Source organism: Phaseolus vulgaris, chromosome 7 (assembly GCF_000499845.2).
Source record: "Phaseolus vulgaris cultivar G19833 chromosome 7, P. vulgaris v2.0, whole genome shotgun sequence".
NCBI lineage: Eukaryota > Viridiplantae > Streptophyta > Magnoliopsida > Fabales > Fabaceae > Phaseolus > Phaseolus vulgaris.
In genome coordinates, this window is record NC_023753.2 from 31,463,592 (window position 1) to 31,482,786 (window position 19,195).

Consider the following 19,195-nt stretch of genomic DNA (forward strand, 5'->3'; position numbering starts at 1 on the left):
TAATTGATGATAGCCAATTGGCTTTCTTGAAGGATAGAGGTATGTTAGATATCGTTCTTGTGGCTAATGAGGTTGTTGAGGAGTTAAGGAGGCATAAGAGGAGTGAGTTATGCTTGAAGGTAGACTACGAAAAGGCGTATGACTCGATAAGGTGAGATTTCCTATTTCATATCTTACTCAAACTGGGTTTCCACAGAAAATGGATCAGGTGGGTCAAAGGATGTTTGGAGTCTGGGTCGGTGTCTGTTTTGGTTAATGGAAGCCCCATGATGGAATTTAGGCCAACAAGAGGGTTAAGGCACGAAGATCCCTTAGCCCCTTTCTTATTTCTCATTGTTGCTAAAGGCTTGGCCGGGCTAGTTAGTCAGGCTCTTAGGATGAACCTCCTCAAAGGCGTGAAGGTGGGGAAGAATGAGGTTGAAATCTCTATGCTGCAATTCACCGACAACACCTTGTTTATGTGCGAAGACTCCTATAACAGTGTTATCTTTGTAAAAGCAATCCTAAGGTGTTATGAGATTGCTTCGGGGCTAAAAATCCACTTTCATAAATCCAAGTTGGCTAGCATTAATGTTGAAAGGAATCCCCTCGAGTTCTATGCAAAGTCTTTAAATTGCATTCTAATGAGGGTACCTTTTAAATACTTGGGAGTCGTAGTAGAAGGAAACCCAAGAAAGAAGCAGTTTTGGGAGTCTATTCTGAATAACCTAAGTGATAGGTTAAGTGCTTGGAAAGGAAGATTCTTGTCGCTAGCGGGAAGGATTCACTTAATCAAATCGGTTTTAAATACCTTACCCATCTTTTATTCGTCCTTTTTTAAAGCACTGACATCGGTGTATAACAAAATTATTAGTATCCAAAGGAGTTTCTTGTGGGCTTGGGGAAGAGATAAAAGATCTATATTTTGGGTAAGTTGGGAGAATGTAAGCAAACCGATGGAGGAAGGTGGGTTGAGGATTAAAGATATCAAAATGTTTAACTGTGCTTCTCTAGCCAAGTGGAAATGGTGGTTAGTGAGTAATGAACAAGGGAAGTGGAAAGACATCTTAGTTTCAAAATATAGCACGAAATCGAGTCAAAGGCAGCTTTAAATAAAATTTCAATCCTGGTGGTGGAGAGATCTATCCAAAATATGTGGTAAGGGAAAGAATCAAGATGGTTCCAGGCAGCTTTATAATGGAAAGTTGGTTTTGGGGATAAGGTTAGGTTTTGGGAGGACGCTTGGCTTGGAAAAGGTAGCCTCATTACTTTGTATCCTAGGTTGTTTTCTCTATCTTTGGATCAGGGGAAGACGATGGGAGAGGTAGGTGGGGTGGGAAAAATTAGTGTGGAAGTGGAGGTTAAGGTGGAGAAGTCAGGTTTGAGTAGGAATCTCTGCAAGAGGAAGACATGCTGAGGTATATCTCTATGGGTTCTCTTAGGAGGGAAATAGAGGACTTGCAAACATGGGGAAGGGATCCCACAAGGAAGTTTTCTGTGAGGTCATCTTATGACTGCCTAGCAAATCAGGGCTTGGGTTAGTCATGTGGTATCTTCAATCAGTTGTGGCAAGTTAAAACATTCCGCAATGTTCTAACTTCTACTTGGAGGATTTTTTTTGACAAAATGCCAACTCATTGCAGCCTAATCAGGAGAGGAGTGATTGTTAGCTCTACTACTTGTGAGATGTACAAAGTGTCGGAGGAGACTTCTCGTCACCTGTTCTTAGAATGTCTCTTTGCATAAAGAGTGTGGTCTTTATGCTTTAGATGGATAGGTGTCCTGGGTGCTCAACATAAGGATTTGAGGGTTCACTTTGAGAATTTTAACTTGGTCCATTTAAGCTTTAAGAAGAACCTGTTGTAGAAAGGTATGCGGGTGACAATATTGAGGGGCATATGGGAACAAAAGAATGCGATTACCTTCTAGCAAGGGAAAACATGATGCGGAAGAAGTCTTCCATATGGCTCAACTAAGATTGTGGTTATGGATGAAACACAGGGTTCGTGCTTTCAATTTCTCATTCTCGAATTAACACTTGAATCCTACTCTTTGCATTAAAAGCTATAGGTAAAAGGGTTGGGTAGCCCTTTGAGAGCATGGCTGAGGGTTGGAATGACAGTACTCAAGTGGAATGATGGTATCTTGGTGCTCGTGTTGTGCTTCTACAAATGATGCAGGCCTCTACAATTGGTGGTGATGCAGAACTCGAGTGGAGTAATCTGCATATCTGAGAAGCAGAATTGTGAGGTAGTTTTTTAGCAACAAAATTGTGTGGCGGGGTCCTGGATGCATATCTTGGCTTATGAGGAAGCCATTATAGATGTAGAATGTGGTAGTGGTAAGAAATGGGTGTTGTTACAGCTTCAAATTGATGGAGCAATTTTTTTAGAGTTATTGGTTGTTACAACTTCAAATTATGGAGCGTCTAGCTGGAGGCTGAGGTTAGGCTTTTTGGGTAAGTTTCTGTCTGTGCCCTGCATTTCGTCTGAGGTGTGAAGCCAATAAGCCACTTGATAAAGTGTTGGTACAATGGATTTGGCGATGCCATTTGGTGCTTGCAAGTCTTCGGCTAAGTAATATCTTGGTTTTTTGTTGTATGAGTAATGAGGAAGTAGTGTAGTGGAACATTTTCTTGCAAGGTTGGGGAAGCTAGTAGACCAATTAATTAATTAGAATGAGAGGGGTTGGTGGAGTCGGTCAATGCCTTTGTCACGGGTTCAATAGAGCTTGGAACCAATGTAAGTAATGGGAGGGTGGGTGCTTGTCAACCATGTTGTTGATTTTGATCCAGCAATAATTTGCTTAGCTGGTTTTCTGCATAATTATGCAATACGAGGAATAGTAAAGAAGCAGAGACTTAACAGCATCTTCAAAAATAGAAGGAGATCTAAATATTCTACCAAAACCTTCTTCTTTAGCTTATGGATAAAGCTTTTGAAACTCAATCACTGTGTTTTCGTCTTCATCACTTATCCTTAGCATTCGTGATAGGGATGGCAAAGCGGGGCGGACCGCGGCCCATAGGTAAAAAACGCGGGGCGGGCTGGCCCGCTAACCCGCAAGAAAAAAAAATGTCATTGTTTGCAGATGACGGGGAAAGATTATAATTATGAAAAAATGGATGAAAGTTCTTATAAGACGACATCCAATGTTATTGAAATGGAAGAATGTCAATAATGTTAATGTTTAATGTTTTTGAATTAATGTTCATGTTTATGTTTAATGTTTTGGAATTAGGTATTTTTAATGTTTTGGAAGTGGAAGAATAGTGATATTTGATATTTATCTTAATGTTTAATTTTTTGATGTTTGACTATGTTTGAAAAGGAATAAAAAAAAATTTGGGTTTGATAGTAACAAATATATAGGTTTAATTTGACAATTTTTTAAGAACAAAATGTAAAAAAAAATGTTTAATTTTAAAAAAAAATGCGGATTGGCCCGCAAATCCGCGGGCTAGCTCTTATGCGGGGCGGGGCGGGTCGAAAATTCTAACCCACAATAATTTTTTGATTTTTTCCCCTGTCACGGGACGAGCCGGCCTGCTTTGCCACCCCTAATTCGTGATACTTGTTTCTAATAAACCAAACTTATAAATCAAAATCTCTAAGGGTATCCTAAAAGTGAGTGGGGAGAAATGAGGCAGGGGTCGCAGAGGCAAGGAGGACGTAGAGGTTCTGGTAGCTCTAATGATTTTACAACTTTCTTCTTTGCAAATTTTCCAAATGGGTATGGAGAATTGGATATGTTCAAGATTTTCAGAAGATGGGCTAGGGTCAAAGAAGTGTTTATTTCAAAAAGACTTAACAAATGGGGGAGAAGATTTGGATTTGTTAGATTCTTTGGAGTAAGGAATGTAGGGAGGCTGGAGAGAGACTTTAACCAAATATATATTGACAACAAGAAGTTGCATGTAAATGTTCCCAGGTACAGGAGGAGCGAGAAGGAGACTAGATGGCTTGAGAGTGAAACCAGAAGCAAATATTTTGAAAAGGAAAGGAATCCTAGGAAAAAGAATGAGGAAACAACTATATTACATGGAAATAAAAGAACAAAGGAGGTGTGGAGGGCAAAGACAGGGGGAAAAATCATATGTAGATGTGGTTAAAGGCGATTCACAAAGTAAGTGGAAGGGACAAATTATCAAAACAGCACAAGTCTTACCCTGGATGGAGCATAGTGTGATATGAAAATTTAGAGAAGAGATGGATTTTGAAAATCTGGGTGAAGAATTTGTGAAAGGTGGAATGAGTATGGTGAAAGTGAGATATATGGGGGATAATCTAGTCCTTCTTACACCGCCAGAAGGGGAAAACATGGAGGAGCTCATAAATCTTAATAAGGAGTGGTTCGAGAGTATCTTTCAAAGTATCGAGCCATGGTCAGCGAAGCTAGTAGCGGACCATAAGGTCGTTTGGGTGAGATGTTATGGGCTGCCTTTAACATTCTGGAACAAGGATTGTTTCTCAAAAGTGGTAGGAGAGGTAGCCACGCTTGTTTCTATTGATGAATCTACAACACTGTGGGAAAACCTGGAGTTTGCGAGACTCCAAGTCCGCTTGCAGAAAAATCGTAACGCTAAGTTGGCAAAGAATATGAGGATAGATGATCAAGTGTTGAGCATCTATATTGAAGAGGAACGCCCTAAACAATCTGCGTGTCAGTGTATGTGTAATTGTAATTTCTACGATACCTCGGACACCGTGTCTTCTTCAGAGACATATGTAGAGGAAACAACTCTGTTGGTGGCTTGTGAAGAGGAGGACATTGGGAACGGCGGGGAGTTTCACCGGGCAGAGAGGGAGATGGACGGAGGCAAGAGTCAAAGTGTGAATAAGACAAAAGTTTCCTACTCTAAGGTATCTGCCACGAAAAGCAATTCAACACAAAGTAAAGCACCTCTGATTATCACCAATGAAGGAACTAAGGACCAGAATGTGACTGCGGAAGTTGCTTTATACATCCAGAACAAACAGGACTCACGCAATCACCATTTTGAGCATGCTGACCTGGCTAAGCTGGTGGTGGATGTGGAATGTAAGGGTGCACATAAAGAGCCCAAAGTAGTATTGGGCCAAGAGGGGAAACAGGTGGCCCAAGAAGGAAAAGGGGTAGTCCAGGGAACAAATATTGCGCAAAAGAATGACGATGAACTGCAAGGAGGCACGACGGTAAGCAATCCCATGGACGAAGAAAGTGACCCAGGTTTTCGTTCAAATCATGAGAGTGACAAACAAGCAATTGAGGCCCCAGTGGAGATAAGAAGGAAAACATGTACGAGCTTACCCTGTTCACTTGAAGTAGAGGTGACAAATACAAGAAGTAGATGTGATACACCCTTACATAGAAGTAAGATGAAAGGGCTCCATGACTTGGGGGAACCAAGTACACATCCGAGGAGGTCAGTAAGGCCGAGTGAGAAATCGTCTCGAGCAAGGAAGGAACTGCTCACCAGAGGGGGTTCATTAATGCTGTCAGTTTCTGATGGGGATTTCGGTAATTGTAATTCCAGATTTCGGAAAACTGAATTTAGGGAGGAGCCAACCAAGCTATGAGACCTAGGGAAACAGATTGGGCTAGCTTGCCATGGGGATGAAGAAGAGGTGATTCAAGAATACGAAGGCATGGAAGATAAAGATCTGGACTTTATGAAGAACTTAGCAGTGGGTAATTTAAATGGTTTTTTATGTTAATTTTCAACATGAACATAAGAGGCTTAGGGGGAGGAACAAAAGTAAGGTATATGAGGCGATGCATATCTTTTGAGAAAGTAGAATTTGTGTGCCTTCAGGAGACGAAAACAACAGTGGTCACGGATACTAGATGCTTCTCGATGTGCGGTGATAACAAAATTGGATGGATTCATAATGAAGGGGATAATGGGAATGGAAGTCTTCTTTCGATGTGGCATAAAGAGGCATTCAGTTATGAGAGCCACTCCATGGGTAAGGGGTACATTGCCACTGTGGGACAACATTTGAAATCTGGTCATAGGTGTTGTGTGGTAAATGTCTATGCGGCATGTACCTTGAAAGAAAAGAAACTGCTCTGGGAGGAATTGTCCAATTATAAAGTAGTATCACAAATCGATGTGTGGTGCTTTTGTGGTGATTTTAATGCGAATAAGAAGTAGGAATGAAAGGAAAGAGCTTTAACAACTTCATTGATTCAAACTTATTAATGGAATTGCCTATTGTGGGGAAAAAATATACGTGGTTCAAAGCAAACGGTATGACGAAGAGCAGGATTGATAGAGTCCTTGTTATGGAGGAATGATTGCAGTGTTGGCCTATGAGCAAGCAATATGTCCAACGGAGGGAAGTCTCTGATCATTGTGCCTTTTAGATCTATTGATGTTTGGCATCTAGAAAGAGGTTTTCATGGGTTGGTGGAGGAGAAGTGGAAATCTTACTTGGGCCAAGGAAATGTTATAAGGAGACTCAAGGATAAGTTTAAACTATTGAAAGCGGACTTAAAAGTATGGAATAAGGAAGTTTTTGGAAATTTGAATACTGTGAAGGAATCCATCTTACAGGATATTGAGAATATTGACTGTCAAGAAAGCCAATGTGTTTCTGCGGAGAGGGAGAGTCAACTTAGAGCTAATTTGGTAAAGAAACTTTGGGAGACTGATGCAAAGATTGAATCCCTCTATCGTCAAAAGGCTAGAATCAACTGGCTCAAATATGGTGACTGTTGTACTAAATTCTTCCATTCATCCTTGAGGTGGAGGAGAATAAGGAATGAAGTAAAGGGTGTTGAGATAAGAGGCTTCTGGTGTGAAGAACCTTGCACGGTCCGATCTGAAGCAAAGAAACTGTTTGAATCTAGATTTAAAGCAACAAAAGACTATGGAGTTAGAGTTGACGAGGTAGAGTTTAAATCTTTATCACCAGAGGCAAGCTTGCGGTTGATTGAGGCTTTTAGTGAGGAGGAAGTTAAGGAAGTTGTGTGGCAGTGTGAGGGATCAAAGAGCCCTGGCCCGGATGGGTTCAATTTCAACTTTATTAAGAAGAGTTGGAATAGTCTTAAGGCAGATTTTGTGGCAGGTGTCATTCCAAAGGGGTGCAATGCGTCATTCATTGCTCTTGTACCTAAAGTAAGGGAACCTTGTAAGCTTGACCAGTTTAGACCCATCTCGTTAGTGGGCGCCATATACAAAGTTATATCAAAAGTGTTGGCTGGTGGGATCAAGAAAGTATTACCTACCATTATAGATGGGAGTCAATCAGCCTTCATCAAGGATAGAGGTCTAGCAGATAGTGTGCTTTAGGCAAATGAGGTAGTTGAGGAAGTTAGAAGGAAGGGGAAGAGCGGTTTGTGTCTGAAGGTAGATTTTGAAAAAGTATATGATTCTGTCAGATGGGACTTCATGTATGATATGCTTAGTAGGTTGGGTTTCCATAACATATGGATAAAATGGATGAGAGGATGTATGGAGTCAGCCACAGTATCAGTGCTAGTCAATGGGAGCCCCACGGAGGAATTTACTCCTACAAGAGGTTTGAGGCAGGGAGATCCCTTAGCACCATTTCTATTCATTGTGGTGGCAGAAGGCCTTGCAGGACTTGTACGACAATCAGTAAAATCTAACCTCCTATCCGGGATTAAGGTAGGAAGCAAAGAGGTAGAGGTGTCTTCTCTCCAGTTTGCGGATGACACTCTCTTCTTTTGTGAGGAGTCGGGGAGCAATGTGATCACAATGAAGTCCATCTTAAGGGGCTTTGAACTAGCTTCAGGGCTGAAGATTAACTTTCACAAATCAAAGCTAGCAGATATTAATGTTCAGAGTAACAACCTTCTATGCTACTCTAAGGGGTTGAATTATAACCATATGGGAACACCTTTCAAATACTTGGGTCTAGAAGTGGGAGGAAATCCAAGGAAGAAGTCGTTTTGGGAACCTGTGGTAAACAAACTAAAGACAAGGCTAAGTGTGTGGAAGGGACGGTTCTTATCAATGGTAGGAAGGATATGTGTAATTAAGTCAGTGTTCACTGCAATTTCTCTCTTTTATCTATCAGTTTTCAAAGCGCCGGAGTCAGTTTACAAGAGTATCATAAGTATTCAAAGGAGATTCCTGTGGGGATGGGTTAAGGAGAAAATACCGATATCATGGGTGAGCTGGGAAGACTTATGTAAACCAAAAGAGGAAGGTGGTTTGGGGCTCAGAGACATCAGAAAGTTCAACTTTGCTCTCTTGGCCAAATGGAGATGGCGGTTTATGTCTCAAGAGAGAGGGAAGTAGAAGGAGGTGTTGGAATCAAAGTATGGAGCGGAGCTAGAATGCCTCCATCTGCCAGTGAAGTATCAATCGTGGTGGTGGAGAGATATAGTCAAGGTGTGTATGGAGGGAGGTGGTGATGGGTGGTTTCAAGAAGAGGTACGGTGGAAACTAGGTAGGGGAGATAAGGTTAGATTCTGGGAGGATGTGTGGATTGGGGACTCAAGCCTCAAATCTTTGCTCCATAGACTGTTCTCCCTGTCGGTAAATCAAGAGCAAAAGGTTGAAGATGTAGGGGAGTGGGAAGGCACGGATTGGAGGTGGAGGTTAGAATGGAGACGGGATAGATTTGAGTGGGAAACCGAATTGGAAGGAAACTTGTTGGACTACATACTAAGGGCTAATGTAAATAAAAACATAAGTGATATTCGAGTGTGGGGGGAGGAGGAACTGGAGAAGTATTCCGTCAACATAGCATATAATCACCTAGCAAAGCGACCCGGAGCTACGCATCATTATGCCTTTGAGTACCTTTGGAAAGCTAAAGCATTTCCCAATGTGTTGATGACAGCTTGGAGGGCATTGTTAAATAGAATCCCAACAATGGAGAATCTTAGTAGAAGAGGAGTTCAGATGAACTCATAGTTTGTGTGCTCTGTCAAGAAAAGGAGGATTCATGCCATCACCTATTTATAGAGTGCAAATATGCCCAACAGGTTTGGTCTTTATGCCTCAAATGGTTAGGTCTCTTGTTTGTCCAACACAATGACTTAAGAGAACATTTTGGGAGTTTTCATATAGCACAAGCTAGTAGTAAGCAAAATCTGGTCCTGAAAGGTGTGTGGGCTGCTATTGTAAGGTGTATTTGGGATCAGAGAAACTCTATTTTGTTCAAGCAAGGAGTAGTTGATGCTGAAGAGATTTTGCAGATGGTGCAGTTTAAGTCGTGGCTGTGGATGAAGTATAGGGAGTCCTCCCTCAATTACTCTTTTGCAGATTGGATGTTTAATCCGACCACTTGTATATATAGCATAAGTTAGCTGAGTGCGAACCTGTATATGGAGAGGTTGTGGTTTGATTAGAGAACCTGTATAAGGAGGTGAGGGAACCGAGAGCAGGTTGCCAAGAGTACAAAGAGGGAGAGTAAAAATCTTGGTTCTTGGGAGGGGTACTAGACTACTTTTGGCCATATAGTTAGTGAAGGGAAGGAATTTATTCTAATGCTTGTTGGGATCTTAGGCAGCTGCAGCAAGGTATAAATTCCCGGAGACAGAACCTATGTGCTCTGATGTTGCATATTGTTGTTGCTGCTGGGAGAAATAACATTGGATAGTCTGATATTGATACTTTTAAGGGAGATGGTTGGAGTTGATAAAGGAGAGGCCTGATGGAAAACCTTTTTGAACCATATTTTTGTTAAATTTTCAACGATGCAGGATGTGATTTAGGTGCAATGTGTAGCTGATGTTCCCTGCGTCTGTTATAATTTTCTAGTTCTCTGATGTGGTGGTATGGTGCTGCTATGGGGTGGTTTGGACCACCTGACTTAAATTGTGTTATCTGATCTGCTACCAACACTGCACGGTTTGAGGTGGAGATCAATATTTAGTTGTGTCTGAAGCAAAGAGGAGTAGTGTTGCTGATTTTAGCTTAGCAGTCACAAGGCGTAGATCCAGGGGAGTTTTCTAGGGCTGCAAAGAACAAAGCACTGATCCATATCAAGTGATATAGGTGTTCCTTTTATTAAAATTCCCTTGGTGAATCCAAAATAGTTGTTGAAAGGTGAAAACAAGTGGAACCGTACCTGGCCTAGTGAAATTTTAAGGCAGTTAGAGTGAAGCTTTAATAGGTGGTTGCTGGTTTTATGCAGGATCTTTACAAGTTTAAACAATTATAAGTTTGGTTGTTGTGTTATTAAGGTAGTTAGAGTGAAGCTATAGCCGATGGTTGCTGATTTTATCTGTTGGAATTGGGTAATTGCTGGTATTATGCAGGATAATCTACAAGTTTGGAGCAACTAAAAGTTTGGTTGCTGGTTTTTGTTTATGCCTTCTGTAAGGAAAATTGGACCAACTCTTGGTCTAATATTGCTCAGAGATAAGCTAGGGTGAATTCTGTGTTGACTGAATGGCGAAGAGCTGACCTGTAGTTGATGGTGGAGTGTTTTTCCATGTTCAGGAAGGCGCGTATAGAGTCACATTCTAAATTTGTTAAGCTTTTGGTGCTCTTGTTGGACGGAGTGGGTAAGGTGCTGGATGCAGGGGAAGACTATGGTAAGGTAGGATGTGGTTTGCACTTGCACCAGGACCTGCACTGGGACAGTTTGCTCAATTACCACTTGTTATAGTTGCCATTGCAAAGACGTGTAAGGCTTTAACTGACAACATCTAAAATAATTCTGCCTCATTGGGGATTATCAAGGGGAAACGTTTGGTACAAGTTGGTTACAGTTTGTTGAGATAGGGTGCAAGTGGCTCTTTTTGGTATGGCTATTCTGCAGAGGTTGTGGTTTATGGATCTGGCCACTGGCGATGTTAAGTGTTATGTGGACAGATGCTGGAGGGTCTAATGCTTGTTTGGGTTTCACAAGATTGCACAGTGCTAGTTTTTCAAGGTGCTGGCAAAGCTGGATATAAAGCTGGAGAGAAATGTGCCACGGTAAGGGCTGGATGGTGGGGATTGGTGGTGCAGTACGGTGTTGTTAAGTGCTGCATTATAGGTTTTTGGTTTGGTTGTTGTTACATTCTATTAAGCTCCACGTGATGTGGTGCACCCCTTGAATGTTATCCTTTGTGGCTATAGTTTAGTCCATGCTCTAAGTGTTGCTGCAAATTAGGAGCAAATGTTGTCAAAGTGCTGTTGTAGTGTAGGGTAATCTTTGTGTAATGATGTAGATAAGCCATCTAATGGTTATCTTGTTCCAAGCCATATGGAATTTGTAAACGGGTTGGATACCCTAAGTATTTTTTTTAATTTAATTTATTCATTGGTGATAAAAAAAAGAATTAAGGGTGCTGTCCATAATAGTATTAAGCTCTCGGTATAGAAGTGGTGGGGAGGAAGTGTGTGAGCTTTGGCTTGGGTTGTTAGGAAGACTCTTAGGTTTTGCAGAAGACTTTGGTTAAAGGGGCATGTAGGTGATGGAGAAATTGTGAAGCGAAGATGTCCACTAAGTTAGCATGCTCTTTGCCTGGTAGCAGAGTTAATTTGGACCAAAAAGTGATCCATGTGTCTATGCTCTATATAGTAGAACTCTGTTTAAGCTTTTTTGGTGTTTGATGGGCTTCAAAACAGCAGTGATGCTGCAGGCCCACGTACACAAATTCAATGCTGATCAAGTGTAAAGCTAACAAGAAGGGGACTCAATTTGTTGATGAGTTCCTAATTTATAATATGGAAAATTGATGCTGAAGCAAGTTTACAATGGGGTCAACAAAATCAAAGTACACAGTACTATTTTGGAAGGGAGGTTGGATTCCAAATCTGGTTTTTGTTGTAATAGACATGTCTCACAATTTTGGCCTGCTGAGTAGTGTTGGATGTTTATGCAGGCGGCAATGTAATTTTTTTTTCTGGTTTGGGTACTTATATTGCTTGTGCTTTGGGTAGACTATCCATTTATTAGTTAGATGGTAGTAATTGTATGTAGGTTGAAACACTCTTTTAATTTATTATTCTTTTCCCATAAAAAAAACCTCCTTTACAATACTACACATGCTTCAAACTTTAATAAATTAATAGTATATAGCGCGGATTCATATTAATAATGGAGCCTAAGTTTCTCAATATATCTTCAACCAGGCATCAAAATGATCAAACAAACTATAATGCTAAAATCGATCTTTATGATGATATATTCTTTTAGAGAAATCGGTTAGAATAGCACAAATATAATAATAATATTTAGAATGCGGTTTTTGTTTCTTTTAGTTGTACTTCTAATTTCCACTTTTCTAAGCCTTCTATAGGTCCTTTTTAAAAATGATTAATATCTTGAAATGTTTGAATAAATGTTAATTGAAATCTATAAGACTATAATATTGTTTTCTTTTTCTGGAAGGATTAAAAAATTGTAGGTATGGCACAAAATTGTTGAATTTGACTCTAGCAGAGGGTTTGGTGGGAGAATTCTATTGGTGCAATAAATGAGAAATATATAAAACTTCAAAAACAATGGAGCTATAAATTAGGTCGATACATCACCAACTACTCAGAAAACTATTTTCAAACCCTATGGAGTTAAATTCTTACTCAAGCTAAATTTTTTACAAAGAACATGTTAGAATTCCCACACACCTTCATCTTTATTTTCAAAATAAGACGTATAAAATAGTTTGCTTTCATGATAATTTTTTTTTTTAAATTCTTGTTTTATATTGATCTACTTCTACATATTTTTACTTTTTGTGTGTGTGAAAGGGGGTTATTTTGATATGATACATGTATTTCTCTATTTGATATTAAAATATATTTAAATTTTAGTTCGTGAAATATTTTAAAATTCTACAAATGTGTGAAATCTTTGTTTCAGTCCATCCAATTTAATATTTTTTATTTGTTTCCTAACTGAATTAAATAATAGAGTCTTAAAAGGGCTTTCAACTCATATAAATGAGTCAAAAGTGACATGTAATATTCAATGGTTTGCAGATACCGGAAGTGTTAATTTTTTAAAAATAATTATGAAGACTATTATACTAACTTAATTTGATTTTTTTTAAAAGATAAAAACCTAATTGGGTATAATTATAAGTATTAGAAATATTTTTTTATTTTATTTTTAATCATAGTCATGTTTATTATGTTATAAAGCGCAAATTGATCGAATCCATAATAGGCAATAGAAAGTTGGGTAAGAAGTACCGAAAATATATAATTATAAATATATGATTTAATAACTTATTATAGATTTATTAGAATATAGTTGTGACTTTTATTTGAACCTAAAAATTAGGATACAACTGTTATATCTAGAAGCAGGTGATAACATTGCTTCTAAAGATTTATTCACCTTTAAAACGCTAACTTTTAAGATTGGGAAAGTTTTCTAGAATACAAAAAGCTCTTTTAAAACGAATGACAAAATAATTCACATCAACTTAATCTCACACAAAGGATGAGGATATGGATGAGGAAAAATTGAATGAAAAGAAAAAGAAAAACACATAAAGACAGATATTAGAAAGAACGTAGCATCGCTAAAATTGAGCTTTGTCTTTTATAGATTTGACTAAGTAAACTAATAAAACAAGTAAAATAAACTATTATTAAAAATTATACGTTGAACGTTGGCAAAGATAAAATTTAATCTCAATTTTTTTAAATAAAAAGATAAATATTATAATTTTAAAATACAAAAGTTTTATTACTCCTCATATAAATAGCCAACAAATTTGCCCACAACAATTTTTCTACAAATTAGATAGACCAATTCTTATTTAATTATAGGGCATGTTGAGAATCAATATGCTTTTAATTTCAGAAAGAAAATATTTTTTATTTTAACTTTTATCAAAAGTTCTTTGATTTTAATTTTTCAAAATATGAAATCATTTGACTCGTTAATTTCTCATATATTTAAAAAAACATATATGGTCATGATATTTACAAATATTCGTGACACATCACTGTAATACGCGATATTTGAATATTTATTTTTGGAAAAATAGAAATATTCTACCGAAATGAAATAATTCCGTTCCCTCTTGGTTTGATTAAAGAATAGCATGAGAGACATTTGAAAGTGTATTGTTTGAATAATTTTTTCCTTGATGTCATTTGTTTATACAATTGGAGTCTAATATTTTATTCTCTCTCATTACTTTATGAGGAACCAAATGATCAAGAGAGAGATGACGAAAAATGGCGACCGAATCCTAATGCCAACACAACAAATCTAGTACAAAGTCATGAAAGAATTAACGTTAATTAACAAGATTCAACAGCAGGATTAATTAACGAGCTAAACTAAGAATTAACTAGCAAAGCAAATGATCAGAAGAAGAAGAAGAAGAAGAAGAAGTTAAGCTGAGAAGCTGTTCCAAGTAGTCAGAGCCCAAATCCTCCAACACCAACACATTTTGTGAAAGCACATTCTCCAACTGGTGCTCCCTTTTGGCCTTTTTGTTTGTGGCTTTGGACTTCCTTCTCATGGTGTGTTTCCTCTTGAGTGCCAACACTGGTGAGGAACCATCTTCCCATGGCTTGTTGGCCATGTCTTTGAGTGATTCCCTCACCACTTCTTCTGGGAAGTTCAGCACTGCCATGGAACCTCTTGTTGACAAAGCTGCTTGGTCATAGGCCAGTGCAGCAGCCTCTGCTGTGTCAAATGTTCCAATCCACACTCTAACCCCATTTCTTGTGGAGTCTCTTATCTCAGCAGCAAATTTCCCCCATGGCCTTCTCCTCACTCCCCTAAAGGGTCTCTTCTCTTTGATGCTCTCCTTTGGAGGGGCTGATGCATCTGCTTCTTGGAGCACTTGGCCTTGCCTTGCATGAGTTAAATTGGAGGACACTTCCAGCTGTGACTCACTGCTGACCAAAGAGCCTGAAGAGTTGGAATCCGAGGATGATTCCTTGATTTGTGAGTGGTCACTGAAGGTGAAGGGATTATCATCAAGGGTGGTGGTGTTTTCTTCATTGAAGAGAAAAAAGTCCTCCCAATGGAATGGTTCTGCACACAAAGAAGAATTTAGAAAGGGAGTGTTAAGGCTTTGGTACTGGAAGAAAGATGAATCAAAATCCATCTCTTGGATCTCAATGTAGACACCAAATTCAGCTGTTTTGCTTTTGTTGTCTTTCTTTCCACCTCTGTTTCTCTCGTGTGCTTGTGGTATTATGTTTTTGTGGCTTGGAACAAATGTTTGGGTGCTTGCTTCATTTATATATACTCATTGAAAAGAAGGAAAAATGATGACCAAAAGATTCATAGATAATGGACAAATAAATGGAAATTAATAAAAAAAAATGAATTGTACTATAAAGTCGAAGTTGGAATTATTGGTCAAGGAGGATGTCTTTGGATATCTATTTTTTATGTCATTGAAATTGTACTATTAAAAGATGGATCTAAATATGTATGGAAACGGTTAAACAAAGTCCTAAAAGGAAGTTCTTTTACATTTACATTGGGTTTGGATGAGCCTAGGAGAGAATAGGGAGTGGATACAATTTTCAAACTATATGGGTTTAAAATGAATACAATCTAAAAAGTAATCATAATTAATTATGTGGTTAATTTTTTATGAGTAGAAAAGTTTTATTGGAAGAATATGTTACGTGAAAATTTAACTCCCATTAAGTGGATAAGGACCTATATCGAATTGATTTGTCTCAGTTCATGTTGAGCTGATTCGACTTGGGTCCATGTCGAGTCAGGTGGGTCCGAACCCATGTTGAGTCGAATGGGTTCGGATCCAAGTCGAGTCGGCACTGGTCCCAAGTCAGGTTGAGTCAGCTTGAGTCAAGTGGGCTCGAGCCCTTGTCGAGTAGAGTGGACCTAGACTCATGTTGAGTTGAGTCGACCCGATTTCAGGTAGAGTCAAATCTGCTCGGACCTAGGTTGAGATGAGTTAGCTTAGACCCATATCAAATTGAGTCATCTCGGACCTATATCAAGTCAAGTCGAGCCTGACCCATATCAACTCGAGTCGACTCATGCCCATGTCAAGCTGAGTCGCCTAGTACCAAGTTGAGCGTATTCGGGCCGAGTCTAGGTCAACTCGAGTCGATCTGGATCTAGGTCTAGTCGAGTTGATCTAGGTCTAGGTCGAGTTAGCCTAGACCTAGGTCGAGGCAAGTCAACCCATTTCCATATTGAAATGGATATAATCTAATTAATAAAGTGGATTTAATCTATTTTAAATGGATTTAATTTAAATTTAATCTACTTTAAATAAATTTGAAAGAGTCTAAATAAATTTGATTTAGTTAATAGATTTAAATTAAAATTTGAAAAATCCAATTCAAATAAATTTGATCTAGTTAGAATGGATATAAATTTAAATTAAAATTTAAAAAATCTTATTCATGACCACCTACTAAAAAGTAATCATAATTAATTACCTACTAAAAAGTAATAATAAATAATTATGTGGTTAATATTTGTTGAGTAGAAAAGTTTTATTGGAAGAATGTGTTACATGAAAATTGAACTCCCGTATATAGGAAAAGGTATACTAACAATAACAAAACATGTATTTAAATGATTAAAAAAAACAAGGTACTAGAAGATTGTATTGAATGGTATAGTCACGTGCGTTAAAAAAAGAATAAGAAAACGTGGGCAACTGGAGAGGGAGAAGGGTTGGAGCAATAGGTTGGTGAGTGGCTAGAAGGATTCAAAGTAAAGGAAAAGGGCGGTCGAAGGGCATGGTAACCAAGACTATGTCTCTTTGTCTCAGTGTCACAATCACTCTCATAACTCACAACCTTTCTCTTTCTCTCCTTTTGTCGCATTGCACACACCTCACAACATTTCAGTGACTAGTGAGTGAGTGACTGAGCCAGTGTCATTGTATCACATACCACTAATGTTGCACTCAAACCAAAAACCCCACCTCATCATATGCCCAGTAAGTGGGGATTTTTCTTTTCTTTTCATCTCTACTTTTCTTCTCATTTTTCACTACACACAATTTTATTCAATAATTACCTCTACTTTCACGTTTCATTAAAATATTATTAAAACCATATACTGTAAATAAATCCGGGGTTTCATTTTAGCCTCATTTCAAAGTAGATTGTTTAGAATTATCATATAATTACTTTAACAAAACAAGGTGCTTGATATTGGGTTTCATTCATAAGAGTTCATCACTCCATCAGAATATAATTGAGCTGAGTCTGCGTGAGCATTAACTCCGTTCCAAGAACCTTCCTCTGTCTTATCTACATTACTGAATTCCATCCCCTAAACGATATGGGACCCAACTATGCTAAGTGTTACATCAGCCGCCAGCGTGCCTGTCTACTTTCAACGGCATATAATATTAATTATGTCAGTTTTTGTTTTACTATAGCTATAAATACCAGTTAAATAACCTCTGTTAAATTTCATTTTTCTCCCCACCAAAGTTACTTTATCTCTGAATTATTACCACGCAAGTTTTAACCATTACAACATGCTGTTAGAAAGAAACATAATCAAACAGTTTCCGGTGGGTTAAGGTTGACAGCAGTGGCTCTTCTAGATGGGAAAAGAAATGATGATTATTATAAAAGGTGAAAAAGCAAAGATTAATAATGGATAGGGTTTTGATAATGATTCAAGAAAAGTTAAGAGAATGCAGACGAAGGGCATGTAGGAATGATTGAAAGTTTATAGTGTTGGGATGATCAAGTTGCGTGATAAAGCATGTGCCACTTGGTGATATTAAATGTTTGGAATGAATTGTTTATTGAGGGAAGAAGGTACATGCATGCATCTTTGTATCTCTCTGATTTCCACAACTTGGACTGTCACCAACGAACATTTGACATTTGATTTCTGTGATAAAGGATTCATAATATTTATGATTTAACAATTGCCTCAGACAAGGATCAGCTGGTCCACCAGATCGCCACGACTCAGTTTCAAAGTTCAAAGTCAAGAGGAATAACATATAGAAGCCTTTGTTGAATGTATAATCTTTCTTTCTATTTCCTTTGCATTATTTCTCAACAAGAACCTAGCTAGGACAAACAGTTTCCACCTTCACAATTACCTTTCAGATACGTAAGTTTTCTTATACAACTAAATGCCACCAATTAAGACATTCTTTTAACACTTCCTCCGTCACAGTTTTTATTTCTTTTTTATTAAGTGAAATTGATGTAAGTCTTATTAAATATTTTCAATTATTTTTTAGTGTCTATGATCGCACAAAATATTTATTATATACAGTATATAAATTATTATAAATTTTAATGATACATACTAATATTTTAAAAAAAATCTATTAAATTGACTCTAATAATATTAAATATCTTTTCGAATCAAATTACTCGATTAAGATAATCTTAAATATGTTTTAATAATTATAAACATATTTTAAAAATAACATATTGAAGTTAATTTTGCAGACTCTAATAATATTAAATATATTTTAATAATAAAAATATTTACAAAAATATTAGAATTAGTTTAGTTGACTTGTTTTAGTTTTTAAATTTGTAAAAATAAAATGTTTGTTAATAACGGTTAAATTAACACCAATTTATATATTATAAATTTGTATCTCTCTTTATGATAATAAGTAGTATCAGTAAATTATTTTTAATCAAAAGGATAGTATAAAGGTGACAATTTTTTTCATTTACAACTTTTTTCCTTTTCTTATCTATATTTTCACACTCATAATTATTTTCCTTATCTTTTTCATTCACATTCATCTCCTTCATCGACATTCATCTCATCCATCTATACTCATATCCTTCATCCACAAACATCTTATTTATCTACATTTTTTTCTTTATCTCTTTTATTTGTACTCATTTTCTTCCTCTCACTCATCTCCTTCATCCAATACAATCTTTTTTGTATTTTATTTTATTGAAGATAGAGCTGTTGTAAGATAAACTTATTTTTTAAATTATCATCACTAACATAAACCAAAATGATGCAAATTAAATTAATATTAAAAATATATTTTTATAATTAATTAACTAGTATATAATATATAGTGTATGTCTCATGAGTTTAATCGAAACTAATAATCCCTACTATCGAATTCCGACACAAAGATCATAACGTTGAGACACATAGAATAATTTTTTTGACCAATACAATACAAGATAGACAATAATCACAAATTAACGTACCTTTATAATTTTCGTCAGTTTTTATTCATGCTAAGTACACATTTTCTTGTAATGATTTTCTTTCAAAATTAGGTTAACATATCTTAGTATGTAGTGAGATTTAATTTTTTTTCCCCTGTTCTAATGAAGAAATATAATATATTTTAAATAATTATATTAGAGATCTCACATCGACTAGAGATGAGGACA

The 19,195-nt window shown here is 37.3% G+C and overlaps 2 protein-coding genes across 2 annotated transcripts; one reads left to right on the top strand and one right to left on the bottom strand.

Moving 5' to 3' along the window:
* Positions 1–8,329: 8,329 nt before the first annotated feature.
* LOC137829395 (uncharacterized) lies at positions 8,330–8,851 on the top strand. Its single transcript, XM_068636198.1, has one exon. It carries the CDS (start codon positions 8,330–8,332, stop codon positions 8,849–8,851), a length of 522 nt encoding a protein of 173 aa, XP_068492299.1.
* Positions 8,852–13,954: 5,103 nt separating this feature from the next.
* LOC137829987 (ethylene-response factor C3-like) lies at positions 13,955–15,072 on the bottom strand. The gene has a single exon (XM_068637041.1). The coding sequence runs from the start codon at positions 14,950–14,952 to the stop codon at positions 14,185–14,187; it is 768 nt and encodes a 255-aa protein (XP_068493142.1). The 5' UTR covers positions 14,953–15,072; the 3' UTR covers positions 13,955–14,184.
* Positions 15,073–19,195: the final 4,123 nt, after the last annotated feature.